The 26,880-nt window shown below is 41.0% G+C and overlaps 1 protein-coding gene across 4 annotated transcripts in view; it reads left to right on the forward strand.

The window, feature by feature from the left end:
- ZNF385D (zinc finger protein 385D) overlaps nt 1-26,880 on the forward strand; it is a 609,568-nt gene that overhangs the window by 502,431 nt on the left and 80,257 nt on the right. For all 4 annotated transcript variants that reach the window (XM_084619096.1, XM_084619095.1, XM_084619094.1 and 1 more), the window contains one exon: nt 19,786-19,939. In XM_084619096.1, the coding sequence (XP_084475222.1) occupies nt 19,786-19,939 (154 nt within the window). The remainder of the gene's footprint in view (nt 1-19,785; nt 19,940-26,880) is intronic.

Here is a 26,880-nt window from a genome sequence, read left to right on the forward strand (position 1 = left end):
CCACCTGGCTGGCCCCCATACAAACTCAATGGCGTGCCTTGGGAACCTCCAAGAATAAACCCACTCTAATAATAATAATCTGTGGCATGAGTCTAACTCAAAAATACCAGTTATAAATCATATACATCCAATATATTTAAATTAGAGTTAAACACACCTTTACTTAACAATTTAAAGAAACAGGGTATAACAGACTAAAGATTAAATGTCACTAGTAATTTAAATCCACAGGGAGCAGTTGAATAAAATCAATTGACAAATATAGGATACAGTGATAAATAAAATGTATCTAACTGGCATTTACACTGCCACCACCACCACTGGCATTTACCCCACCCCGCAGTGAACATGCCTCAGGATTTCAGAGTCCTAGACACTCGCTTGCGTGGGCACGCTTGAAGATCTGCAGCTGGAGACAGGACTCTGTTGGCTCTGTGTATCAGTCCTGCCAAGGCAACAAGCTGCACACCCTCTCTGACAACTGGAGCTGGCCCCACCAAATGTAAGCAGCCGTGGGTCCTGTTTCAATGGGAAGATTGCTCTACCTTTCCACAGACTCAGTCTCTCTGCTGTGCCCCTTTCCTTGCAAGTACTTTCCCAAACGAGAGTGGGTGTTACTCTCAGTCCTTCACTGCAGGCCCACCTCAGTCAGCTCTAGGCACAGCAACAGTCCCTACTCTGACTGCAGTGAAGCCACCAACAGCCTCTGAGGCTCCCTGCCCCATCAAAGCCCCTACAGGCTCCCAGCAGCAGCTTTTGGCTTCCTAGCAGAACCTCCTGGTATGGACAGAGCTCCACAGCAGCCATCTCACTCCTCTCGCAAAATGGAGCCCATTGCCTCTCTCCGTGCACTGCCTGGAAAAGGAAGTCTCTCACTCTTTCCTCAAGGCATCATGGGAGTTGTAATCTCTAAGGCTAGATTTCAGCGCACAGGATCTTTCCAACTGGAACACCCCCAGTAAAGTTCAGAGGCCCCTCTAGTAAAGGGGGCCTACACAGAGCTGACGTGAAACCTGAAAAAATAATACTGAGTGACTTCTGCTACTACTTCAAGCGGTGCATCGGTGGGTTGCAGTAGCTTCAGCAGCAGCTAGTATGCCATTAAGCAAATGGAGCACAAGGCTGCCATTTTGTTACAAAGCCTCATGTATGAGTACTTGAACGAAAGGCAAGTTTCCCATGCAGACACAATAACTATGTAATCTATTACCACAAGTAGCTGTTGGTTTAACAATGCATTCCAAGACCCATAGCAAACACCTTGTGTAGCTTTTTTGCTTGTTGCTGCACATTGAGCACGTTTTCAGAAAACTATCGATAATGACTCCAAGATCTCTTTCCTGAGTGGTAACAGCTGATTTAGACCCCAACATTTTGTGTGTATCATTGGAATTATATTTTCCAATGTGCATTACTTTTGCACTATCGATATTGAATTTCATCTGCCATTTTGTTGCTCAGTCACCCGTTTTTTTGTGGGATTCCTTTTGTGACTCTTCACAGTCAGCTTTGGACACAACTATTGTGAGTAATTCTGTATCATACACAATTTTTGCCACTGCACTGTTCACCCTTCTTTTCCAGATCATTTATGAATATGCTGAACAGCTCTGGTCCCAGCATAGGTCCTTGGGGGACCCTGCTCTTTACCTCTCTCCATTGTGTTAAAAGGTTACCAGTTCACTTGGTTCAGATGAAGACCTAGAACATGAAAACAGAGCAATGGAAACTGTCAGAGGGCGGAGGGGTTGGTGGACATAACACAGTATCCAAATATTCTTTCCTGGTTTTTCCTGACAAACCCAGAACTCCATCAAATTACAAATGAAACATCCCAGTATGGGTGGGATGACTTCTCCAGAAGTAACCAAGCACCATCTTGACTCATTAAGTGCTGTTCAATACCAAGAAGGCATAGGTGCCAACTCCATGGGTGCTTCGGGGCTAGAGGACCCACAGGAAAAAAATCATGGGTGTTCAGCACCCCCCAGCAGCCCCACTGATCAGCTCCTCCCCCTCTTCCCCAGCGTCTCCTGCATGCCAGCAGACCCAGTTGATCAGCACCTCGCCCTCCCTCCCAGCACCTCCTGCCTGCTGCGATCAGCTGTTTAGCAGTGTGCAGGAGGCACTGGGAGGGAGGGGGCAAAATGGGGGCCAGAAGAGGAGGTGTGGGGCTTTGGGGGAACGGATGGAGTGGGGGCGGACCCTGGGGCAGAGTAGGGGTTGAGCATCCCCGGGGAAAGTGGAAAGTTGGCATCTCTGCAAGAAGGGGAAATTTTAAAGCTGCAGGATGCATCTTCCAGGATTGACTGAGCAGTGGTTTGAGCATTGGCCTGCTAAACCCAGGGTTATGAGTTCAATCCCTGAGGGGGCCATTTGGGATCTGGGGCAAAAATTGGGGATTGGTCCTGCTTTGAGCAGGGTGTTGGACTAGATGACCTCCTGAGGTCCCTTCCAATCCTGGTATTCTATGATTCTATGACTGATCTCACCAGTTATGTGTGAAATATCATGTACCCCCAAATCAATTCTTCAGCTAATCGAATGCTCATATGCAAAGATCAAAAGCTCACCACCCTGCAAATGTTTAGCCAACAGTCTGCCCTGTATGGAGATTCCAAAAGCAGTATGGGATGAGGATCAGTGTGATGTATTTAGGAGTGATGCCCGAGACAGAGACAACACTGATAATGACTTTGATGAATAAATGTTTTCAGCCCTGCATGTCAAGGCTAACTTCCCTAGGACTAGCAAAGATCAACATCTCTTTTGACACATAAGCAATGCATCCCTGTGTTAAAAGTATAATTTTAAAAAGTTGATTTATAAATATTTTTCTCAAATACATATGTACCTAACTGTTCTGTCATGTTTGGTACCATTGTGTTTGTGGGAGAAAGGGCTTTTGAATGATACCAAATTCAACACATTTTCAATGAAATTGTGTTATCAACATTTTCACCAACCGGACGAACTGGAGCTTGGATGCAAGGGCAGCCATCCCCCCGCCATGCCACAGAGGGTGACGCCATTAAAATTATGATTCTGTAGAGTTTTGCAAATCCGTGACTTTGCTATCACTAACTCACCCATAGAATAAGATTTTATTACATTATGCTTCCAGACTAGTTAGCTCATTTAGTCTGATCTCTGTGTCAGACAGGCCATAGAATTGCATGCACTTAATCCTGTATAGATAATAAAATTGAATTTGACAAAAGGAGATAAGAAACAGCAAAAACAATGTGACTGAGTTCAGCAAATTTAGTACATCTCTTACGTCCTGATCCTTCCAACATGTAAGCAGATGAGCAGGCCCATTGATTTCAGCGGGACTATGCTTTTGTTTAAAGATAAGCCTATGCCCTGTAGTTTCATGATGCTTGTTTGGATTTATGTATTTAACATTTTTGAACAAATTAAGATTTTGAGATTCTAGTGTAATACCACTAGGCAGAGGGGAAAAAGTTAATGTAGTGTAGGAAATGTAATGTAACTGTATTGTTAAGAGTAATGCCATAGAATATTATTAAAGTCTGCATTCTGCATTAGGAACTGCAAGCATTGTCTCCCTATGCAGAGTCCAACTGATAGCCAAGAGAACAAGGTGTGCTGTATTGATGAATATTTTTGTCTCCTCTGTACTGATAATAGTATACAAGTTTGTATTTGATTGCAAATACATTTTTCTCTGGCTGCACAGATTTCAGACCTTCTAAAAGGTAGGACTTTAAATAAGAGCTTTATCTGACTACACCTATGTATTACTGTAAAATGAAAATAAATTGTGTAGATAATTTTGTGTTCTATGTGATGGACACCTGTGTGTGATATTTGTATAAATGGTGGTTACTCTCAAAGGCCCTGATCTTGCAATGTATTAAGTACTTACAGCTCCTTGGGTTCATAAGTGGCACCCCATTGACTTCAGTGGGGGGGTCTGCATACGTGCAGGGGTCTATCCATGTGCAGTTTATTTCAAGACTGGGACATAAGCAATTTCCATGTTGTTGAGGACTATTCTTGTGCCCGCACTGCTTATTTCTTCTCTGTATTTTGACTGCTTTCCTCAAGATGTCTGTATCTTTTTTGACAACATTTAGATAGGCATTAAGGAAGAAATAGTTACAGAAAACCATTTCCTTATTGCAATAATAATAGTGCATATCATTTAGGTATTTATTTTCATAAATATATACAATTAAAATTATTACTAGAATTAATTATTACTAGAAATATTATTTATTTTCACATAACATGTTTTCACAATTAGAAATGACATTTATTCATTGATGTTCAAAAAAAATCTCCTAATTACACCTCTGAATCTGTCCCATGGAGAAATGCTGTAGACAACACAGTTTGCTACCAATAGGTGTTGTCACAGCAAAAAAACCAAAAAATGAAAACCAAAAACAATAGCATGTGTATCTTCCAAATGTAATGCTGGCTGTGATTTACATCAAAATTCTTTGAAGTACAAAGCAAAGAGGAGCACATCTAGAGCCCAGTGACTCTTGGGAGGCATTATGGGATATAAGACTTCATGCTTTAGGGCATAGGCCATTCTGAACAACTGGGGGCTAGGAGGAAACTTTTTCTATGGGCAGATTATTCCATACCCTACTTCAAGGTATCTGGAAGCTTCCTGTGAAGCAACTGGTAGTGGCCACTTTTGAAGACAGGCTATTGGACCAGAAGGTTTGACCTGGTATGGCAATTCTTTTGTTCCTAGAAACTGTGCAGCCATTGTGTGGAGGCTGCTACAGCCCCAAAGACTTGATTTCCCTTTGGCCTCTGGGAAGGATGGAAAGATTCATACAGAATCAGACTCTTCAGGCCTGTGCCTAGCCCTCTCATGTCTTGCTCTCTCCCTCTTTGTGTGCTCCTGTGGAGAAAGTTCACATAGAACAGACCTCTGAAACACCTCGTGTCCTTCAGGTCAACGAGGAAGGAGGCTGGATTTAACCCAGTGGAATGTTTGATCCTACAGATGGACTAGACACAGAGATCACTATTCAATGAGATAGCATTCACAAATCTTGTCGGTGGCATTTATAGTCATAGAGTCATAGAATATCAGGGTTGGAAGGGACATCAGGAGGTCATCTAGTCCAACCCCCAACTCAAAGTAGGACCTATCCCCAAATAAATCATCCCAGCCAGGGCTTTGACAAGCCTGACCTTAAAAACTTCGAAGGAAGGAGATTCTACCACCTCCCTAGGTAACGCATTCCAGTGTTTCACCACCCACCTAGTGAAAATGTTTTTCTTAATATCCAACCTAAACCTCCCCCACTGCAACTTGAGACCATTACTCCTTGTTCTGTCATCAGTTACCACTGAGAACAGTCTAGATCCATCCTCTATGGAACCCCCTTTCAGGTAGTTGAAAGCAGCTATCAAATCCCCCGTCATTGTTCTGCAGACTAAACATCCCCAGTTCCCTCAGCCTCTCCTCATAACTTATGTGTTCCAGACCCCTAATCATTTTTGTTGCCCTCCGCTGGACTCTTTCCAATTTTTCCACATCCTTCTTGTAGTGTGGGGCCCAAAACTGGACACAGTACTCCAGATGAGGCCTCACCAATGTAGAATAGAGGGGAACGATCACGTCCCTCAATCTGCTGGCAGTGCCCCTACTTATACATCCCAAAATGCAATTGGCCTTCTTGGCAACAAGGGCACACTGTTGACTCATATCCAGCTTCTCGTCCACTGTAACCCCTAGGTCCTTTTCTGCAGAACTGCTCCCGAGCTATTCGATCCCTAGTCTGTAGCGGTGCATGGGATTCTTCCGTCCTAAGTGCAGGACTCTGCACTTGTCCTTGTTGAACCTCATCAGATTTCTTTTGGCCCAATCCTCTAATTTGTCTAGGGCCCTCTGCATACTATCCCTACCCTCCAGCGTATCTACCTCTCCTCCCAGTTTCGTGTCATCTGCAAACTTGCTGAGGGTGCAATCCACACCATCCTCCAGATCATTTATGAAGATATTGAACAAAACCGGCCCCAGGACCAACCCTTGGGGCACTCCACTTGATACCGGCTGCCAACTAGACATGGAGCCATTGATCGCTACCCGTTGAGACCGACAATCTAGCCAACTTTCTATCCACCTTATAGTCCATTCATCCAGCCCATACTTCTTTAATTTACTGGCAAGAATACTGTGGGAGACCGTGTCAAAAGTTTTGCTAAAGTCAAGGAACAACACGTCTACCGCTTTCCCCTCATCCACAGAGCCAGTTATCTAGTCATAGAAGGCAATTAGATTAGTCAGGCATGACTTGGCCTTGGTGAATCCATGCTGGCTGTTCCTGATCACTTTCTTCTCGTCTAAGTGCTTCAGAATTGATTCCTTGAGGACCTGCTCCATGATTTTTTCAGGGACTGAGTTGAGGCTGACTGGCCTGTAGTTCCCCAGATCCTCCTTCTTCCCTTTTTTACACTACATTACATTACATTACATTAGCCTTTTTCCAGTCGTCCGGGACCTCCCCCGATTGCCATGAGTTTTCAAAGATAATGGCCAATGGCTCTGCAATCACATACACCAAGTCCTTTAGCATTCTCTGATGCAGCACATCTGGCCCCATGGACTTGTGCTCGTCCAGCTTTTCTAAATAGTCCCGAACCACTTCTTTTTTCACAGAGGGCTGGTCACCTCCTCCCCATGCTGTGCTGCCCAGTGCAGCAGTCTGGGAGCTGACCTTGTTTGTGAGGACAGAGGCAAAAAAAGCATTCAGTACATTAGCTTTTTCCACATCCTCTGTCACTAGGTTGCCTCCCTCATTCAGTAAGGGGCCCACACATTCCTTGACTTTCTTCTTGTTGCTAACATACCTGAAGAAACCGTTCTTGTTACTCTTAACATCTCTTGCTAGCTGCAACTCCAGGTGTGATTTGGCCTTCCTGATTTCACTCCTGCATCCCCGAGCATATTTTTATACTCCTCCCTGGTCATTTGTCCAATCTTCCACTTCTTGTAAGCTTCTTTTTTAGTTTAAGATCAGCAGGGATTTCACTGTCAAGCCAAGCTGGTTGCCTGCCATATTTTCTATTCTTTCTACACATCGGGATGGTTTGTCTCTGTAACCTCAATAAGGATTCTTTAAAATACAGCCAGCTCTCCTGCACTCCTTTCCCCCTCATGTTGTTCTTCCAGGGGATCCTGACCATCTGTTCCCTGAGGTTGTCAAAGTCTGCTTTTCTGAAGTCCATGGTCCGTATTCTGCTGCTCTCCTTTCTTCCCTGTGTCAGGATCCTGAACTTGACCATCTCATGGTTGACCATCCACTTTTGCTTCCACTACTAATTCTTCCCTGTTTATGAGCAGCAGGTCAAGAAGACCTCTGCCCCTATTTGGTTCCTCCAGCACTTGCACCAGGAAATTGTCCCCTACACTTTCCAAAAACTTCCTGGATTGTCTGTGCACCTCTGTATTGCTCTCCCAGCAGATATCTGGGTGATTGAAGTCTTCCATAAGAACCAGGGCCTGCGATCTAATAACTGCCGGAAGAAAGCCTCGTCCACCTCATCCCCATGGTCCGGTGGTCTATAGCAGACTCCCACCATGACATCACCCTTGTTGCTCACGCTTCTAAACTTAATCCAGAGACACTCAGGTTTTTCTGCAGTTTCATACCGGAGCTCTGAGCAGTCATACTGTTCCCTTACATACAATGAAACTCCCACACCTTTTCTGCCCTTTTGAAATTCTACACACTAAGGGTATGTCTGTAGTGCAATATAAACCCCATGACTGGCAAGTCTCAGAGCCCTGGTCATCTACAGCTTGGGCTGTAGGGCTAAAAATAGCACTGTAAATGTTCGGGCTCAGATGGAGACTGGGGTGTGAGATTTGCCTCATAGATCTTTTATTATGGTGTAGACACAATCTAAGGGTATGTCTACACTACGAAATTAGGTCGAATTTATAGAAGTCGTTTTTTTAGAAATTGTTTTTATATATTCGAGTGTGTGTGTCCCCACAGAAAATGCTCTAAGTGTATTAAGTGCATTAACTCGGCGGAGTGCTTCCACACTACCGAGGCAAGTGTCGACTTCCGGAGTGCTGCACTGTGGGTATCTATCCCACAGTTCCCGCAGTCTCCGGAAATGAGATTCAAAAGTTTACGGTTCTTTTCCTGTCTACCTGGCCAGTGCATCTGAGTTGAGAGTGCTGTCCAGAGTGGTCACAAGGGAGCACTCTGGGATAGCTCCAGGAGGCCAGTACCATCAAATTGTGTCCACAGTACCCCAAATTTGACCCGGCAAGGCCGATTTAAGCGCTAATCCACTTGTCGGGGTGGTGTAAGGAAATCAATTTTAAGAGCCCTTTAAGTCAAAAAAAAGGGCTTCATCGTGTGGACGGGTGCAGGTTTTCATCGATTTAACGCTGCTGAATTTGACCTAAAGTCCTAGTGTAGACCAGGGCTAAGTAGAGCTGAACAACCCCCCACCCCCACAGTTTGAATATGCATTTTCCAGGGGATCCCCACCCCCCATCAAGTTAGTGAAGACTTCATTATAAACTCAATCAGAATTCTTCAATCAGCTCTCTAACGGGCAGAAAAAAACCAGAAAACTTTAATAGAAAACTTTTAGGATTTTCCCCCCAATCAAATTAAAATTTAGGGGAAGAAAAGTAGTAGAAATGTTTAAACTTGGAAAATGTCTTCAACTCTAATACTCCATAATATAAAAATAAAATATCTGTGTCTTTCCTGTTCATGTGTGCATATCCCTAAAGCACAGTGGAGGAAATATCTTCAGTTATTACACTCTACCTCTGGAGAGGAATTAACTTGCCTTTAATTCCAAATGACTTCAAATACAAAATAAAGCACAATTTAAAATACACACTTTTTGGCCTTTCCTGTCTTTTATGTTAAGTTTCTCATGCTATTTTTAGATTCCACTCACCACTTTTTCGTCTGATGCCCTAACTGAATCAGGAATCTAAGATCCGGAGTTCAGCGAGACCATTGTTTTAAATTAAACAGACAAAATAAGTGGTTTCCCTAAAAACAGAAACCAGGTGAAAACACTCAAAATAGCTACACTCAACTCACACACTCAAGTTTCCTTTAGTTTCAGTTCACAGGAGGAATCCAGGGAAAATCAAATGTCTAGTACACAGTTAATGTGAAGTTTTCAAGTGATCTGAGAGGCTCAGGGGATGTAAGTCCTTTACATTGTTTGCTGCAACTGCAGTTGTGAACTGCTGAGGCAAAGATCTCCACTGACACTCAAAAAGGCACAAGCTTTATTTCAGTGACTGTGATTCTCTTTGCGACTGAGATCAGGAATTATACTCTGATCTTTTCAGTACTATCTAGAAAATTGCTCTTTATCCTAGAGCAATTGCTATTGTGGATATATCTTAAGATCAGCAACACTTATCATATGTTTAAATAAACATGATATGGAAACAAACAGTCTAAAAGCTGAGTTACTTTGAGGTTATTAAGCAAACCACCAACTTGTTTTGTGTCACAACAATGTGAAAGTTTCTGTTTTTCTTCTGTTTTGTAGTTTAATTGTATGTCAGCTGCCCCCAACTGAAATCTACCAAGGCTGTCATTAGTAGTACATCATTCAACTGATATTTATTAACATAATGAACAAAACATGCGTGGGTGTCTTTACAATTACAGAAGAGGACGTTGTTATATATATTCTCTTCTGTATACATATATACAGAACAACATTCTCTTCTGTGTGTGTGTGTGTGTGTGTATATATATATAAAATGGCATATATCCTGTTGCTCAAGTTCTCAATTCCGAATATGACTATTATTTCAAAGCAATATACATATTTTACCTAACTGTAGGAATTAAACGTGGCTTAGCAGCAAAGAGTCCTGTGATACCTTATAGACTAACAGACGGATTGGGGCATAAGCTTTCGTGGGTGAATACCCACTTCGTCGGATGCATGTGGTGGAAATTTCCAGAGGCAGGTATAAATATGCAAGCAAGAATCAGGCTAGGGATAACGAGGTTAGTTCAATCAGGGAGGATGAGGCCCTCTTCTAGCAGTTGAGGTGTGAACACCAAGGGAGGAGAAACTGCTTTTGTAGTTGACTAGCCATTCACAGTCTTTGTTTAATCCTGAGCTGATGGTGTCAAATTGCAAATGAACTGAAGCTCAGCAGTTTCTCTTTGAAGTCTGGTCCTGAAGTTTTTTTTGCTGCAGGATGGCTACCTTTAAATCTGCTACTGTGTGTCCAAGGAGGTTGAAGTGTTCTCCTACAGGTTTTTGTATACTGCCATTTCTAATATCAGATTTGTGTCCATTTATCCTTTTACGTAGGGACTGTCCAGTTTGGCCAAAGTACATAGCAGAGGGGCATTGCTGGCACATGATGGCATATATTACATTGGTGGACATGCAGGTGAATGAACCAGTGATGGTGTGGCCGATCTGGTTAGGTCCTGTGATGGTGTATCTGGTGTAGATATGTGGGCAGAGTTCGCATTGAGGTTTGTTGCATGAATTGGTTCCTGAGTTAGAGTTACTATTGTGCGGTGTGTAGTTGCTGGTGAGAAGATGCTTCAGGTTGGTGGGTTGTCTGTGAGCGAGGACTAACCTGCCTCCCAAGGTCTAGGGATCGTTGTCCAGGATGGGTTATAGATCACTGATGATGCGTTGGAGAGGTTTTAGCTGAGGACTGTAAGTAATGGCCAGTGGAGTTCTGTTGGTTTCTTTCTTGGGCTTCTCTTGCAGCAGGAGGCTTCTGGGTACACGTTTGGCTCTGTTGATCTGTTTCCTTGTTTCCTCATGTGGGTATCATAGTTTTGAGAATGCTTGGTGAAGATCTTGTAGGGGTTGGTCTCTGTCTGAGGGGTTGAAGCAAATGCGGTTGTACCTCAGCACTTGGCTGTAGACAATGGATCGTGTGGTGTGTCCGGGATGGAAGCTGGAGGCATGAAGGTAGGCATAGTGGTCAGTGGGTTTTTGGTATAGGGTGATGTTAACATGACCGTCACTTATTTGCACCGTGGTGTCTAGGAAGTGGACCTCCCGTGTAGATTGGTCCAGGCTGAAGTTGATGGTGGGGTGGAAGCTATTGAAATCGTGCTGAAATTCTTCCAAGGTTTCCTTCCCAGGGGTCCAGATGATGAAGACGTCATCAATGTTGAGTAGGTAGAGAAGGGGCGTGAATGGATGAGAGCTGAGGAAATGTTGTCCCAGGTCAGCCATAAAAATGTTGGCATATTGTGGGGCCATGCGGGTGCCCATAGCGGTGCCACTGGTCTGGCGGTATAGATTGTCACCAAATTTGAAATAATTTTGCATGAGGATAAAGTCACAGAGCTCAGCAACCAGTTGTGCTGTGGCATCATCAGGGATACTGTTCCTGACAGCTTGTAGTCCATCTGTGTGTGGGATGTTTGTGTAGAGATCCTCTACATCCATGGTGGCTAGGATGGTGTTTTCTGGAAGATCACCAATGCACTGTAGTTTTCTCAGGAAATCAATGGTTTCACGGAGACAGCTGGGAGTGCTGTTGGCGTAAGGTCTGAGTAGAGAGTCCACATATCCAGACAGTCTTTCAGTGAGATGTGGCGTCCAGGATTTCCGGGTTTGTGGATCTTGGGTAGAAGATAGAATAACCCCGGTCGGGGTTCTAAGGGTATGTTGATTTGTTCCTGTGTTAGTGTAGGGAGTGTCCTGAGTAGATGGTGCAGTTTCTTAGTGTATTCCTCAGTGGGATCTGAGGAAAGTGGTCTGTAGAATTTGGTATTGGAGAGTTGTCTGGCAGCGTCCTTTTGGTAGTCAGACCTGTTCATGAAGACAACAGCACTTCCTTTATCAGCCTCTTTGATTATAATGTCAGGGTTGTTTCTGAGGCTGTGGATGGCATTGCATTCTGCACGACTTAGGTTATGAGGCAAGCAATATGGTTTTTCCACATGTTGTTTTTCCAAATGTGGCTTAATTTATCATATGAGTTGCACAAATGAAATACTCTCCTTGAGAAGCCATCTACCCTACTCAGAGACTACTGGCTTGGTTCATTTGAGTGGAAACGTCAAGTGAATTTCATTTGCTTTTAAAGCTTTCACTCTAACAAAGATTTAATGTGGACAGTAAAATAGACAATGCTTGTCTGTCTGCCAATTAGTCAATGTATTACTGGTTAAATTATATACTTTTATGTACTAATGTTAATCTCCATCTAATATGCTGGTTGGGGGAGAGTAATACCCTTCCCCACCCAAACAGAAAAAAACATATTTTGCTAATACCCTAAGTGTTATGATTAATGATATCATGTTACAGGTTTACACAAATGTAGTTTTTGCTATCTTGAATATCAGTACATGAAGTCCTCCCTGGGACTTGGGATGCTTACAAACATGCTTAAACTTGACCTATCTTTACACATCAATAAGGAGAATAATAGATGGTGAACTGTGACATGCCAAGGTCCTATATATATAATTACAGGGGGGAAAAAAAACTGGGTTAAAAGGAAGTTATGGAGGAGGCAAAGCCAAGCATTAAAAAGTTAGAAACTGCCAGGTAAGGTTGCCAGTGCAACTGGAACTATAGTTTCTTGTGCACATGCATTCTGAGATAGTCGAAAGCAAACTGCTATGTGAAAAACAGATGGGCAATGGTGATATTTGACCTTTTGTAATTTGGCCAAATCAGATGTATTTTCAAGGAGACAGCAAAAAGCAATCTTCTCATCTTCGTTGCCAAATGTCAAGGTTCGGCTGCAAACCACTGAGGCAGTAATGTTGTTTATAAAAGGTTGCACCATGGTGACCAGTCTGATCTAGTGCTCAAAGGGGCAGAGTTCCATAGTTGGGACCAATGGAGCTGCATAGTGAGCGGAGGAGCTCATACAAATGACTTCTCTGGCCTTAGAACTGTCTTTTCTCCCAAGTGCTTGAGTCAGAGTTCCTTCAGGAAGAATGGGAGGGGAGGAAGAGGGAGATTTGTTACTCCAAAGAAAGAGACACAAATTTACCTTGGAATGACTTGCTGTGGGCATTTCTTCTCTTCTCCCACCATTTGCCAAGGCAATGGGGAAGATTTATTCTCTCTGGCTGAAAGTTCAGTTTTGGTGCTTGGTCTGCTGTCACAGTCTGCCTCTCTTCTGACTCAGCCCTCCAACCAGGCCACATGTATAAGTCCACCTCTTTAGAGGTATATAAGGAGTCCAGCAACTGGGTTTCTCTATGGGTTGGTTGAGGGGCTCCAGGCCTTCCCTAGGTTGAGGTCTCGCAATCTTGACCCTTCTGTCCTTAGGGCCTTCTCTCATCTAGATTCCCAATATCAGGGAAAGACGTGTGTGAGTAGGGGAGCCCAGGCCCACCCCGGCCACCAAGTTTCAATCCAGGGCCGGGTGGTAAGGCGTGCAACCATAAGTGCTATACTGCTGCCTCCCTGGATCACTTTCTACCTGTCCCTTTCCCAGCAAATAAAATAAAGACATTAAATAACTGAATTCAGAGGTAAAGTCTCTGACCTTCTGAGTGCCATGAATCTCTTCTCCATTGGTTTGATAAAGTTGCTACAGCAAGGCCCCAGGAGCACAGACAGTAAGTAGGTCAGTTCATCTCCACCATTTGTTCTCTTATTGAGCTGGTCTTCTCCTCTTTTAAGCTCCTCCAGCCCTTGAATGCTTTACAGTTATGGTGGTGTTGCCTAGACCCAAAGTAACTCTTTAACCCCTTCCTTTCTGGTGCAGGGTTTTTATATCCCATGAAAGCCCCACATACTGTTCATTAGGGAAAATACACTCCAATGCAAGAAGGTCCATGCAAGAGATTATTTATCCATCATCTTTTTCTCTTACTATGGTTGCATTAGGAGCCCTATCTGACCTTTATTAAGTCAATGGCTAAGCTAGTTTGGATTTTGATGGGAGCAGGATCCCGCAGTAGTAAGGTATTTGGTTCTGCAGTCACATGCTTAGTTGGGCATGTGCAAAGCCCTCCTTGACTTCAATGTCTATTGCCTATCTGCATATCAGATCCCATTGCATGATGGGGAGCCTGTAGGAGGCTTAGGGCCTTGTGTGGCTTTTCTGCTCTGGGGCTGATTTCAGCCATTCCCCAGTTATCAGTGGAGGTATGCAACGTTTAAAGAATATTTTTCATATCTGTTTTTTCCCCTTCACCTTGACTTCACTGAGCACTAAGGTCCCTGCACCCGCACAGAGCTCTTGGCAGTAATGAGGGCTAAAGAGCCAAATCATCTGTTATAAACCATTCTTAAAAAAAAACAAAACTCTCATCTAAATATAGGTTTCAGAGTAGCAGCCGTGTTAGTCTGTATCTGCAAACAGAAAAGGAGGACTTGTGGCACCTTAGTCTCTAAGGTGTCTAAGGTGCCACAAGTCCTCCTTTTCTTTCATCTAAATATGATTCAACTTTTTCCACAGGGGGTGTCTGATTTTGATCAGAGTTCCTTGTGCATGTTCAGAAATACGGCTTTCCTACATTTAGAGTGCAGTTGACTCCAATGGGGCAGATTAAGGCAATCTGCAGCCCTCAGCACACCACAACACGAGTCCCCTACAACCCCACCTTGCAAGCCCCCCTCTTTGTGTCACAGACTGGTGAGTGTGTTGCTGGTTCCCCTCTGTCCAATATGTGGATATTAGTTTGTTACAGCCCCAGCTAGAGAGCTTTACATCAAGCGCCAACAATTTGTGCTTTTTAGCTTTGAAGGGTCCCAGTTCAAGTCTGGGTGTGTTTGCTAAGATGTCTGCCATCACACTTGTAACCTGAGAGTAACTGAGGCCGCTGGCCCTCTTCCTTTCTAAAAAGGCAGGGAAAGGGTTCTGTTCTCCCCACCAGGAGGGGCAGAAGCAACCTTCTTTTCTTTCTCCAAAACCTAGAAATACAGGGGTGGCAGCAAAGTGAGGACCCAGTATCTACCCCAGCAACTGGTGTGTAACTGCTTGGTTGATAGGCCAGGACTTCTGCACTCTTCTCCTGGCACAGAGAGAGCCCTCTGTTAGGATGGTATCCCTGAAGTCCCCTAAAGCAGTGCATCATGGAGTCATCACCTCAGAGGGACGAACAGGGCTTCAGTTTTCACCTATCACAGAGGTATTGTTTTAGGCTTTCTGCAGACTCAGGCAGACAACTCTTCTTATTGTTTATTGTATGTATTATCAGAGCACCCAAGGGCTCACTACGAATGGGCCCCATTGTGCTAGGCACTATACAAACAGAGTCCTTGCCCCCTAAAGACCTTTCATTCTCAATAGAGAAGACCGATACAGGGTAGGGGAAAAGGCTAGAATTTACAAACAGAGCAATCGGTGTGATGGTAGCAAATGGCATGTTAGTTTCATGATTTTTTTTTAAATCTTTCTGCTTTGAGTTGGGTTTTGTTAAAAGGGGTTTAGCTAGAAGGAAAAACAAAGGAAGGTGTAGCTGAGAAGGGGGATAAGGCAGAGAACAAGAGGGAGGAAAGCATCAAAGGGAAGTGTGGTGATGCTGAGTGAAAAGACAGTGAGAGCAGCAAGGGAGTTCTTTTATTTCCTTATTTTTAATTAAAGCTAAGAATTTGATATAATCATGACCCCAGGAGTAGAGCCATAGGCCTGGGTGCTATAGTGCCTATGTATAACTTAATCTGGGGCTGCTCACAGGGCATAAAGTTAACCACACTCCAAGGTCTTTGTTGGATCAAAGCCTAAAGAACTTAACTGAGATGATATATGATTTACTCACGTACACAGCTTCTCAAGTTCACAGGGTTCTCTTGAAGACTGCAATGTAGACATGAGGAATGTAATTCTAGGAAAATACTGATGTCTGGATTGTTTAAAATATTTCATCTGTTTCCCTTTGCTCACTCAGTGCCATTTGCTTGGTAATGTGATGCTCTTATGGTAATTGTAATGCAATGCAATAACGATATAACCAAATATTTAATTGTTCATATAGAAATGTGAAAAGTCATTTTATATGAGTTAATGCTGAAGTTTTATTAATTCATGTTTAAATTCTACAAATTCAACATAAGCAGGTCTGGCACTGTACTATTAATGATTAGAATAAAAATACATAAATAAAATGAGGGCAACTTATCTGTTTTGCAAAATAGGGTTTTTAAATTGATCTACACTACTGAGATTACTAGGAGCTCTTTATAAATAACTAGTGAAAAATTAGTTGGCATTTTATGGCTTTCCTGGCCTTGAAGTGGAGACAAATTCTCCTAGACTAGATCCTGCCCACACTTAAGTATGCACAGGATCAGAGCCTTCGAAGTTTAATTTAAGGATCCATAGATATCTAGCGTTGGGTATAACCTAAAAATCTCCCATTTGTAGCGTTTCAGCTTGCTGCTGTACAATGCATACTCTCTTACAGCGAAGTTTAAGTTTGCATTAGTAATATTTGATATGCATCACTGGTTTGCTTTCACATCATGTGACAGTGGCCCAGCTTTACAATGCCAAGAGTGGTGGTATTTATCAAATTATGAAGTCATGAGAAAAGAAGGAAATATTAAACAATATTTACATAGTTTATAGAGGCTGTACTGATGGTGAGAAACAGGCTTTAATTTTAAGCAAAAGGTCGTTGTTTTTTGGCGGGGAAAGCGGGGGAGGAAATCACAAAATATACTGTAGTAAAGGAGGAGCTTCTTCCCATACTATTACCCTGAATCAATTTAATCTGATAGAACTACTGGTTTAGGTACAATTAGAACAATATAATTCCCCAAGTACAATGGGCCTCCCCAATAACTGGCAATTAAAACAGGCAATAGTCCTTTTAAAATACACTGTTGGTGCAAGCCTACTTCCACTGAAGTCAATGTCAGAATTTCCACTGAGTTCAACATGTCCAGGATTTCACCAAGTGCATCTCTTAACAACTTGTACTTCTCTAGCTAGGTTACAAAGAGAGACTTTTTAAAAAAATCTCTTTTCCAGTTCACTTTTGTTTTCTGCCACTGTTATCTTAGAGTGTCACAGCAGGATTCACCTACCCCATAGAATGGTGTAGTCGATTATTCATTCTTCTCTCATAGTTCTGCATCGTGGTTTCCACAAAAAATCTGATTTATGCCTTCCCCTCCTCCCCTCTTTTTTTTTTTTTAACAATTCTGCATGACATTCTGGAATAATTGTATCTTACAATCTGTCTGATTTTTTGACTTAAGCTTTAAGTAGTAATGGCATTCTAGTAATGACACTTATTTAGTTCTCTTTAGTTCTCTAAGAAATAATTCAGTCAGATGCTTCTATCACATTTTCTATTCTCACACTGGATAGAATATTTATGAATCATTTTCCATTTTTTCCCCCGCTGGCTTCCTCCTGATGAGGAAGACAATAACAGATTTTTATAGGGTTCCAGTTCAGAGTTTAAGCTCATTTGGGGCTGGTTAAATGCTTATGAAGCAAACTATCCCATCCCACATAGAACTACCATTAACCTGCCAGCTATGATTATCTTGAAAGAACCTGAGATGCCTTTGTATCCCCACAAAGAATGGAAATTTACATTCTGAAATTTAAAAAAAGCATAAAATCTTCTGTAAGTAGAGTATGGTAAACTGGCAGCCCTCTCTGGGAAGTGAGTAATGGACAGTACTCAAGAGCAGCCATTTTTTACTTGTAAATTGAAACAATATGTTTCTACTTAGAGCAATTCTGTTTCTATATTTCAGAACTCTGTAAAGGTCACAGATTCCCATGAAGGGCCTCATTGTGCATCACTTGTACACTCAAAACTCTCCTTGAAGGCAAGTTTGTGGAGCTGTACCAAGGAATGTAGAAGTCAAGGGGAAGATGGGTGCACAAGAAATACAAATTTGGTTCTCTGAAGAAGCTTAAGAGAGTGTATCAAATTAATACCATATTAATAATCAAATGTGTATGGCCCAATTCTGATACATTTACTCACATTTGAGAAGTAAGGTACTAGTCAATGTAAATAAGTATATCAGTGTCAGGTCCTGATTGATCAAAATAAAATACAATTCATTTAAAAAAAATTTGGACTAGATAATCATACTTAGCTATAAACCATAGACATAGACGTGATGCAGTAGTGGTATAAGGATGTACAAACAGTATTGTGCCATTTTAATGCAGTCATCCTAACCTGACATTGGTTCTTCAGATTAACAGTAATTAGCATCACTTAACTGTTCATATTTGGCTTACAGTATGTCTCAATGTTATGTGTTGGGAACTGTAAAAGATGCATGATTGTGCTATTTCTGTTCAAGTTGTTTCTAATTAATAACTTCACTGTCCAGTGTTCTTTCAATAAGGGTACCTTCTGTAGCACTTTAATAATTTAAGGGATAGAGAAATCAATGTTTCAATCAAACCGAATGATGCATGTAAAAATAGAGGTAACAGTTTTTTGCTGGAGTAGATGAAATCTTTCTCTCTCCTACACTTCCTCCACACCCCAGATCTCAGGCATCCAGGTAGGAATCATGAGCTTTCATCAGGGCTGAGAACTATAAATAAACCTCAATATAATATAAATATTAGCTTAGCATTTCCTGGCATCACCCCCAGAAAATTTGCCATAAGATAATGTTCAAATAAAACTCTAAGAGATCCTAGATAATGCAGCAACCTCCCACCTCTGCCGTATTGGTTTACATTGAATGACTAAGTCCTGGTATGGCTTTGATCCTTTCAGTTCCATATGTAATGAATTCCCGCTGTTTTCACTACAAGTTGCAATTCTACAATAGAACATACTTTGCTCTTGACTCGAAAATAACTAAAGTTTGAGGTCTTTCCTGAAGAATTAGTGGTCTTGTTCATTAGCAAAAAGCGAGTTGCTACCAATTAGAGTTGAAATTCAGTAGCAGAAAGCTTGAGGCATGTAACATCCCATTCATTTATGAACTGCAGGGTTGGTTCCTGTTTTGCAGAAGAGCTGCAAATAACCAGAGAAACTATTCAGGGAGAATATCCACACAGCTCTACCATGTTTTTAATAAGATACATTTTATACTTAAATACCCCCCAAAATCTGTAGCATAAATGAAGAGAAGAGTTATCACAATGAACCCTTAAAATAATAGGGAGTCAAAGTTCTTTAGAGTAGTGTGAAAATCTCTGTAGTACACATACAAATTTGGCTGTGATCTACTACATCAAGTAGCCAAAACACACCTGGCAACATGCTAGGCTTAGTCAGAGGGTCATACACTGAAAAGTTCCTCTCACCTTGAATTTCACAGGCTACCTTTGTAGCAGGTTGACTGAAATGACCTATTTTTTTTTTTTAAATCCAGACATTTGCATGTCTGAGTTGTATTCAATTAGTTCTTAGGTGATGGGGTGCTCTGGACAGTGAGTCCTTGCTTTCCATTTGAAAAGTTCCTGCTTCCAAAGTTAGATGTAAACCATCTCCTGTAGAAACCTGTGGCAAAGTTTGTAATAGAAAGTGTATAAACCTAGACCTATCAAAAGAAAAACATGTCTTCCTCCCTGCTCCCTGAGACTTGAAATCTTTATGTGATAGAGAAAAGCTCTTGATAGCAAAACTGATAAAGAGGAAACATTTTACATGTGGTAAAGCTCTATTAAACTGATCTGAAAGTAATATAGTATTACATAATATTTATCATATTGGGGTTGTTTGAATATGATTTTCATTGTTTCCTAAGCATCATTCTACACAGAATTTGGTCACTGCTTATGTATTGTGAATGGTACCCATTATTGAAAGGTAGTCTGTATTTGTACTAATACAGAGAATGCCAGTTTAGAAATGAGCCTGATTGCATGGTTCATTTTGTTCTCCTTTGTAGAGCCAGGCTGCGGCCCACTACAAAGGCACTAAACATGCCAAGAAGCTCAAAGCACTGGAAGCCATGAAAAATAAGCAGAAATCTGTTACTACCAAGGACAGCGCAAAGACTTCCATCACTACCAATACCATCAATGCCAGCTCTGACAAAACAGGTTAAGCGATAATCTTTGTTGTTTTTTTTTTTATTTTTCTTGTTTAACTCCATGTCTGTTTCGTTATGTGCTTGCCACATTGATTCATGCTTGATCCATCTTTCTGTGCAATATTGATTTTGTTCTTCTTTTCAACACACTTGTGAGAGTAAAATAGTCATGTAACTGACTTCTCTTTTGTGAAAAGAGGCTTGGCATTCTTTTAGGTTAGAATGCATACATATGACTCAAGTAATATTTATGGCAAATGAACTATTAAATACGAACTGCTCTAAATCTTGTTGTTTGTATGCAGTGTCTCTCTACACAATTACCTATGGCACATTTGTTTTAACTACAAACAATGCAGTAAATTACACTAATTGTGTCTAGGAGCCTCTGATAAAAGCATTGTTGGTAAAAGAGATACTGTCATAAATTTCAAGCATTGCATTATTATTTAAAGTGCATGATTTTGAGCTGGGTAATAGCTGTATAACCTCCACTCCACATAAACAGGTAAGTGTTATTGATCCCCATTATTATGCTAAACTGAGTCTTCATACTGAAATAATAATCTTTAAATTATTGCTTGGGGGCTAGGTTTTTTCCTTGCAACCAAAACCCATGCAAGTATCAGGTGAAGTCAATGGGATTCAATTAACCTGACATTTTAAATATAGGCTACTGTATTGGACATTTCAAAGGAAGGATGTAAGTTTATAGAAGATAGTTTTAGTTGTTCACAAGAAATAATTGCTCTTACATTTCTCTGCAATGTACGTACTGTGTGCAACTTATGAGATGCATACACAAAGTCTTACAGAAAAAAAATGCATGATGAGCAAATAATGTATAATATTCTGGTGTTGCTGCTGAGAGCTGCTCATCTGGAACAAATTCTCCTGTGTCAGTTGGGGCTGTAAATAGAAATGTACAAACAACTGAAAGAGTTACAACAAAATATAAGTATCATATAAACATGCATTTAATTCTTTTTGTAAGATCTTTGTTAGAAGACATATGGTAACGGCACTATGTGTGTTATGGGAAATTTGTGTTATAATTGTGGTTCAAAAATCAAGGTGGGTTTTTTCATACTTGTCATATGCCTGAACTTGGCACAAGGGGCGCCTATAAAGGGCTTCCTGTTGCATCATGAGATTTCTCTAATACTGAATGTAGCCAATTTTTCAGTGACATTAAAAGCATTAATAATTGTGGAACAGTGGGGGGGAGGAAGGGGAGTACTGAAACAGTTACAAAAAATACAAAGCTAAACTAAAACTTAAACATAGTTTTAAATGTTGGGCTTTTCTTACTTGTTAGTGAACTGAATATTCTGTTGGTATGTCGAGAGTGCGTTTTGTGCAAAGGACTGACTTATTGCTTTATAAATGATCATGGCAGATTTCTTATAGACAAGGGAGGAAGACAAAAGTGAAATATTTACTTTTAATTGTTAAAAAGTTTTGCCTGCATTGTTTTGTTTTGTTTTATTTGTCTGAGGCAGACATTTGTTTGGAGGATGATCCAAAGCACATCAAAATTAGTGTGAGTCTTACCATTGACTTTATGGGGCTTTCAGCAGGCCCCTGAAGTGTTTTATGATCTGCTGTATATCTGAACTCAGTATTTTGAGTCTGTGATTATATCAGCATACAAGAAAGAAAACTGCACAGTAATGGTTGCAAAGGAAAGCACTGGCCTGGGGAGATGTTCCTTTCACTTTCAGATCTCATTTATAACTTGCTGGAGACAGTCCATAAATTAGGTATATATCTATGTGAACAATGTGCCTTTGGTGATTGATTGAGCATTCTGTACTATCTTTGCCACTGGGGCCATTCCAGTGATTTAATTTTAATTACGTTACATTGATATGCCAATGACCCATCCATGACCCCAAACTCACAAACCCCTAACTATCTGGGTAAGTTTACTCATGTGAGAAGTACCATTGAGTTCATCCACGCTACTCACAGAGCTGAAGTTATGTGTGTATAACTGTTTGCAATAATGAGGACTATGTTGCTATGATAATATCATATTAGTGTGAAAATAGGGATTGGTCATGGAGTCTTGGAAAGGAGAAGGAAGAAGAAGAGAAAATGCTGATTGAAAGATCTGATTGTAAAAGTACCTCTGCCGAGGAAGAATCTGTTTCGAGGGATGCTGGCATGATGCCAACAAACCAAAAGCCAAGGCAGCAGGAAATACATTAAGATCAACTAGAAAAAAAAACAAATATAATGATAGAATTATTTTCACGAAATATTACAAACCCTAGCCAACTGTTGTCATTTAAAGATACGATGCAAACAAAAACTCACCAGGCTTGCTCTTCTGTCACCCCTAAAATGTATCAGCCAAAAGAAGGATCACCTGTGGACATTTGGAGCCCAATTCTGCACTCTGGATTTCTACTGGCGTAACTGAGAGCAGAACTGAACCTTCTTATTTAAACACAATTTATATAGAAAACATCATCTGCAGTAGCAAAAGAAAAACAGTACAAAGATTTTGGGTAGCCAAGTGTCTGACATTTCCCAGCAAAAGCAGGACTATTTGGACTCATTATCTGCAGGATTATTTGAATTTTCTTTTCAGTTGCCCTCCATTCCATGCGGGTTTCATAGAACTCTTCCGAATACAAATATTTTAGGAAAGGCAAAGAGAGACTTGTGGACCACATATATGTATTCTGAGAATGTTGGCCATAAAAAGCATGTACACTGAGATTCACATCACTGACCTGAGAGAATGTGTTGCTATTCCATATGGTTTCATTAATTATTATACAGTCCATGATTTTGAGTACTAGTCCCTCCTCACATGGTCATTTGGAAATAGTTTTTTTCTACAACTTTATGAAGCGGTACACAGAAGATTAATGCATGATCTCAAGTAAGCCTAGAAGGGGTCATGTTCACAACACCACTAATACATCATGTACAACAGTGGCTAAATGGTGGATTACATGTCAGTCATAGCACATTCCTCAAGATTTCAGTTCACTGGTTCTACTTACCCTGTGCAACACCTACATCAGGAAACCTGCAGTGCCATGCAATAAAGATTATGAAAAAGACCACATCATATATAACCTGATGCAGGAGCTGAAGCAGCAATTTGTTACGTTGCTTCTCCCTAAAGTAATTTGTAAGGCAGTGGTATCAACATGTCTTAGTGCAATAAATAATGGAGACTATGCATCTTACTATACAAAGCACACAGCTTAAAAACTTGGACAAATGATGGCACTGCATAATAAGGGTGGAAAGCAAGATCTGGAGACATTTTGCTCATTCTGTGAAGGTCAGTAATATCTTAACCTATCTGAATAACTTTTAAAATCAATGGGAGGCTTCAACTAGTTAGTCTAAATGAGTGAGATTCTTTTGAGCAGCAAAGTGCTATGCATGGATGTACTGGCAATCACAACAATTTGAAAGGAAGATGCCCTGATCTCAACATATTGGAACTTTGTTGGCAGTTTACTTAACATCCATAGAGCAGCTTTACTGTAAAAATAAGAAGTGAATTTGAATCTCAAGGTGATGCTAAATTCACACTGATACGGAAACAGCAATTAATATTCTTTCCCTCTGATGAATCTGTGGAATGTTTGAGAGGTGACAAAAATGCATATTTTTCACACATATAGACATAGATCAGTATAACTATGTTCTTATAAATCAAGTCCTGAAGGCATAGGGTCAGATTCTTTGTTTTACCCATCAGAGAATTTGAATGTTGCTTTGTCTTCCTTTGTCTCCATACGTTGCAGGCCACACATAACTCGTGGTTTTGTCCAGCATCTGATATCAATACAGCAAAATAGGCCATTGAAAAAGTGACAGTCATTAACAGAGCTTCCACCCACAGAGATCGACAATTTCTGTGTTGTTTTTGGATGTTATACAGTTTAGCCCAGATCCTCAGGGGTATTTAAGCACCCATCTCCCATTGATTTCAATTGAATCTCAATGCCTAAATACCTTGGGGACTTAGGCCCAGACCCTCAAAATTCCTATTAAAGTACAATATTCAGAACACTTCTCTAAAAGCAGAACAAAAGTCTATTTAGGAGAGCAGAAAAAGTATTCTATAAACCATGGCATACATGTACGTGTGTGTGTGTGTATGTGTGTATATATATATAACTTTTTTTTCTAGCACAATAGGTATGATCTGAAGATGCTTTGCTGCTCTCAGAGCTGTGGCATAATACATTATCTTCACACGTAAATAGGGCAACAAGTTGATACACATTCTTTTAAGCTTTAGGGTATTGATGGGAACATATTAGAAAAAATAATATGTGAGAATCTGAAGCAAAAAGCTGACGCTATGGGTGAGAAAGTTTAGGGAAATTGGGATTATACATCATGTGAAGGGTTAAAGGAAGTTACAATTTTTTGCTGAACAAATCTGTCAATTATTAGCAGACTTGTATAAACCTTTTAAAAACGGATTTATTGGAAAACTGAGAAAATCCTCGTATAACAGGACATGGATGATGAACAGATGGCAGTTGGGCATGAAATGGCACCCAATTCCAATCCAGCTTGCAGAGTTCTTAAATGGAATCCAGGTGAGGTAGGTGAGTTAGTTCAGCATCTGGTGCAACAAAGTGCTCATGTATTGGATGGGAGACAAGGAGGTAAGCTGAAAGAGTAAGGGGAATATGAGGAACTTGGAAAGAGGAGGTGATTGGGGGAAAACTTAGAGGAAAAGAGAGTGATAACAGGAAGAGGAGATGTCAGAAAGTAGAGATAAGATGACAGAAATGCCACAACAGTTGTATTCCAGCAACTGTCTGTTTCATTTTTGTATATCGTGCCTAAAATATTTACCCAGCACTCTCCTGGCATATTCCTTTGTGTAAATTCATAGATTCATAGATACTAAGGTCAGAAGGGACCATTATATCATCTAGTCCGACCTCCTGCACAACGCAAGCCACAGAATCTCACCCACCCACTCCTGCGAAAAACCTCTCACCTATGTCTGAGCTATTGAAGTCCTCAAATCGTAGTTTAAAGACTTCAAGGAGCAGAGAATCCTCCAGCAAGTGATCAGTGCCCCATGCTACAGAGCAAGGCGAAAAACCTCCAGAGCCTCTTCCAATCTGCCTTGGAGGAAAATTCCTTCCCAACCCCAAATATGGCGATCAGCTAAACCCTGAGCATATGGGCAAGATTCATTAGCCAGATACTACAGAAAATTCTTTCCTGGGTAACTCAGATCCCACCCCATCTAATATCCCATCAGAGGCCATTGGGCCAATTTACCATGAATATTTAATTACCAAAGCCATGTTATTCCATCATACCATCTCCTCCATAAATTTATCGAGTTTAATCTTAAATCCGATAGATCTTTTGCCCCCACTGCTTCCCTTGGAAGGCTATTCCAAAAGTTCACTCCTCTAATGGTTAGAAACCTTCGTCTAATTTCAAGTCTAAACTTCCCAATGACCAGTTTATATCCATTTGTTCTTGTGTCCACATTGGTACTGAGCTTAAATAATTCCCCTCCCTCTCCGGTATTTATCCTTCTGATATATTTATAGAGAGCAATCATATCTCCCCTCAACCTTCTTTTAGTTAGGCTAAACAAGCCAAGCTCCTTGAGTCTCCTTTCATAAGACAGGTTTTCCATTCCTCGGATCATCCTAGTAGCCCTTCTCTGTACCTGTTCCAATTTGAATTCATCCTTCTTAAACATGGGAGACCAGAACTGCACACAGTATTCCACGTGAGGTCTCACCAGTGCCTTGTATAATGGTACTAAAACCTCCTTATCTCTACTGGAAATACCTCTCCTGATGCATCCCAAGACCGCATTAGCTTTTTTCACGGCCACATCACCTTGGTGGCTCATAGTCATCCTATGATCAACCAATACTCCAAGGTCCTTCTCCTCCTCCATTACTTCTAATTGATGCGTCCCCAGCTTACAACTAAAATTCTTGTTATTAATCCCTAAATGCATAACTTTACACTTCTCACTATTAAATTTCATCTTATTACTATTACTCCAGTTTACAAGGTCATCCAAATCTTCCTCTATGATATCCCAGTCTCTCTCTAAATTGGCAGTACCTCCCAGCTTTGTGTCATCCGCAGACTGTATTAACACACTCCCCCTTTTTGTGCCAAGGTCAGTAATAAAAAGATTTAATAAGATTGGTCCCAAAACCGATCCCTGAGGAACTCCACTGGTAACCTCCCTCCAGCCTGACAGTTCACCTTTCAGTAGGACCCACTGTAGTCTCCCTGTTAACCAATACCTTATCCACCTTTCAATTTTCATATTGATCCCCATCTTTTCCAATTTAACTAATAATTCCCCATGTGGCATGGTATCAAACGCCTTCCTGAAATCTAGGTAAATTAGATCCACTGTGTTTCCTTTGTTTAAAAAAATCTGTTACTTTCTTAAAGAAGGAGATCAGGTTGGTTTGGCACGATCTACCTTTTCTAAAACCATGTTGTATTTTGACCCATTTACCATTAACCTCAATGTTCTTAACTACTTTCTCCTTCAAAATTTTTTTCCAAGACCTTGCATACTATAGATGTCAAACTAACAGGCCTGTAGTTACCCAGATCTCTTTTTTTTTTCCTTTCTTAAAAATAGGAACTATGTTAGCAATTCTCCAATCATATGGTACAACTCCTGAGTTTACAGATTCATTAAAAATTCTTGCTAATGGACTTGCAGTTTCATGGGTTTACTGAGAATCGCGTCTGCACTGGTTTTCATTTATGAAAAGAAGCCTTGGAACATACACTATTGCCATCACACAGACGTGATTCATATTGCATTACAGTAAGAAACATTATTGATGAGACTCTGATTGATCAAACTGCTAAGTGTCTTTTGCCTGCACTTTCAAATTGCTTCTTTGCATCTTTTTTGCTGAAATACAAGGAAAACGTGAAACTATAGAT

Source organism: Lepidochelys olivacea, assembly GCF_965140295.1.
Source record: "Lepidochelys olivacea isolate rLepOli2 genome assembly, chromosome: 2".
NCBI classification, from domain to species: Eukaryota; Metazoa; Chordata; order Testudines; family Cheloniidae; genus Lepidochelys; species Lepidochelys olivacea.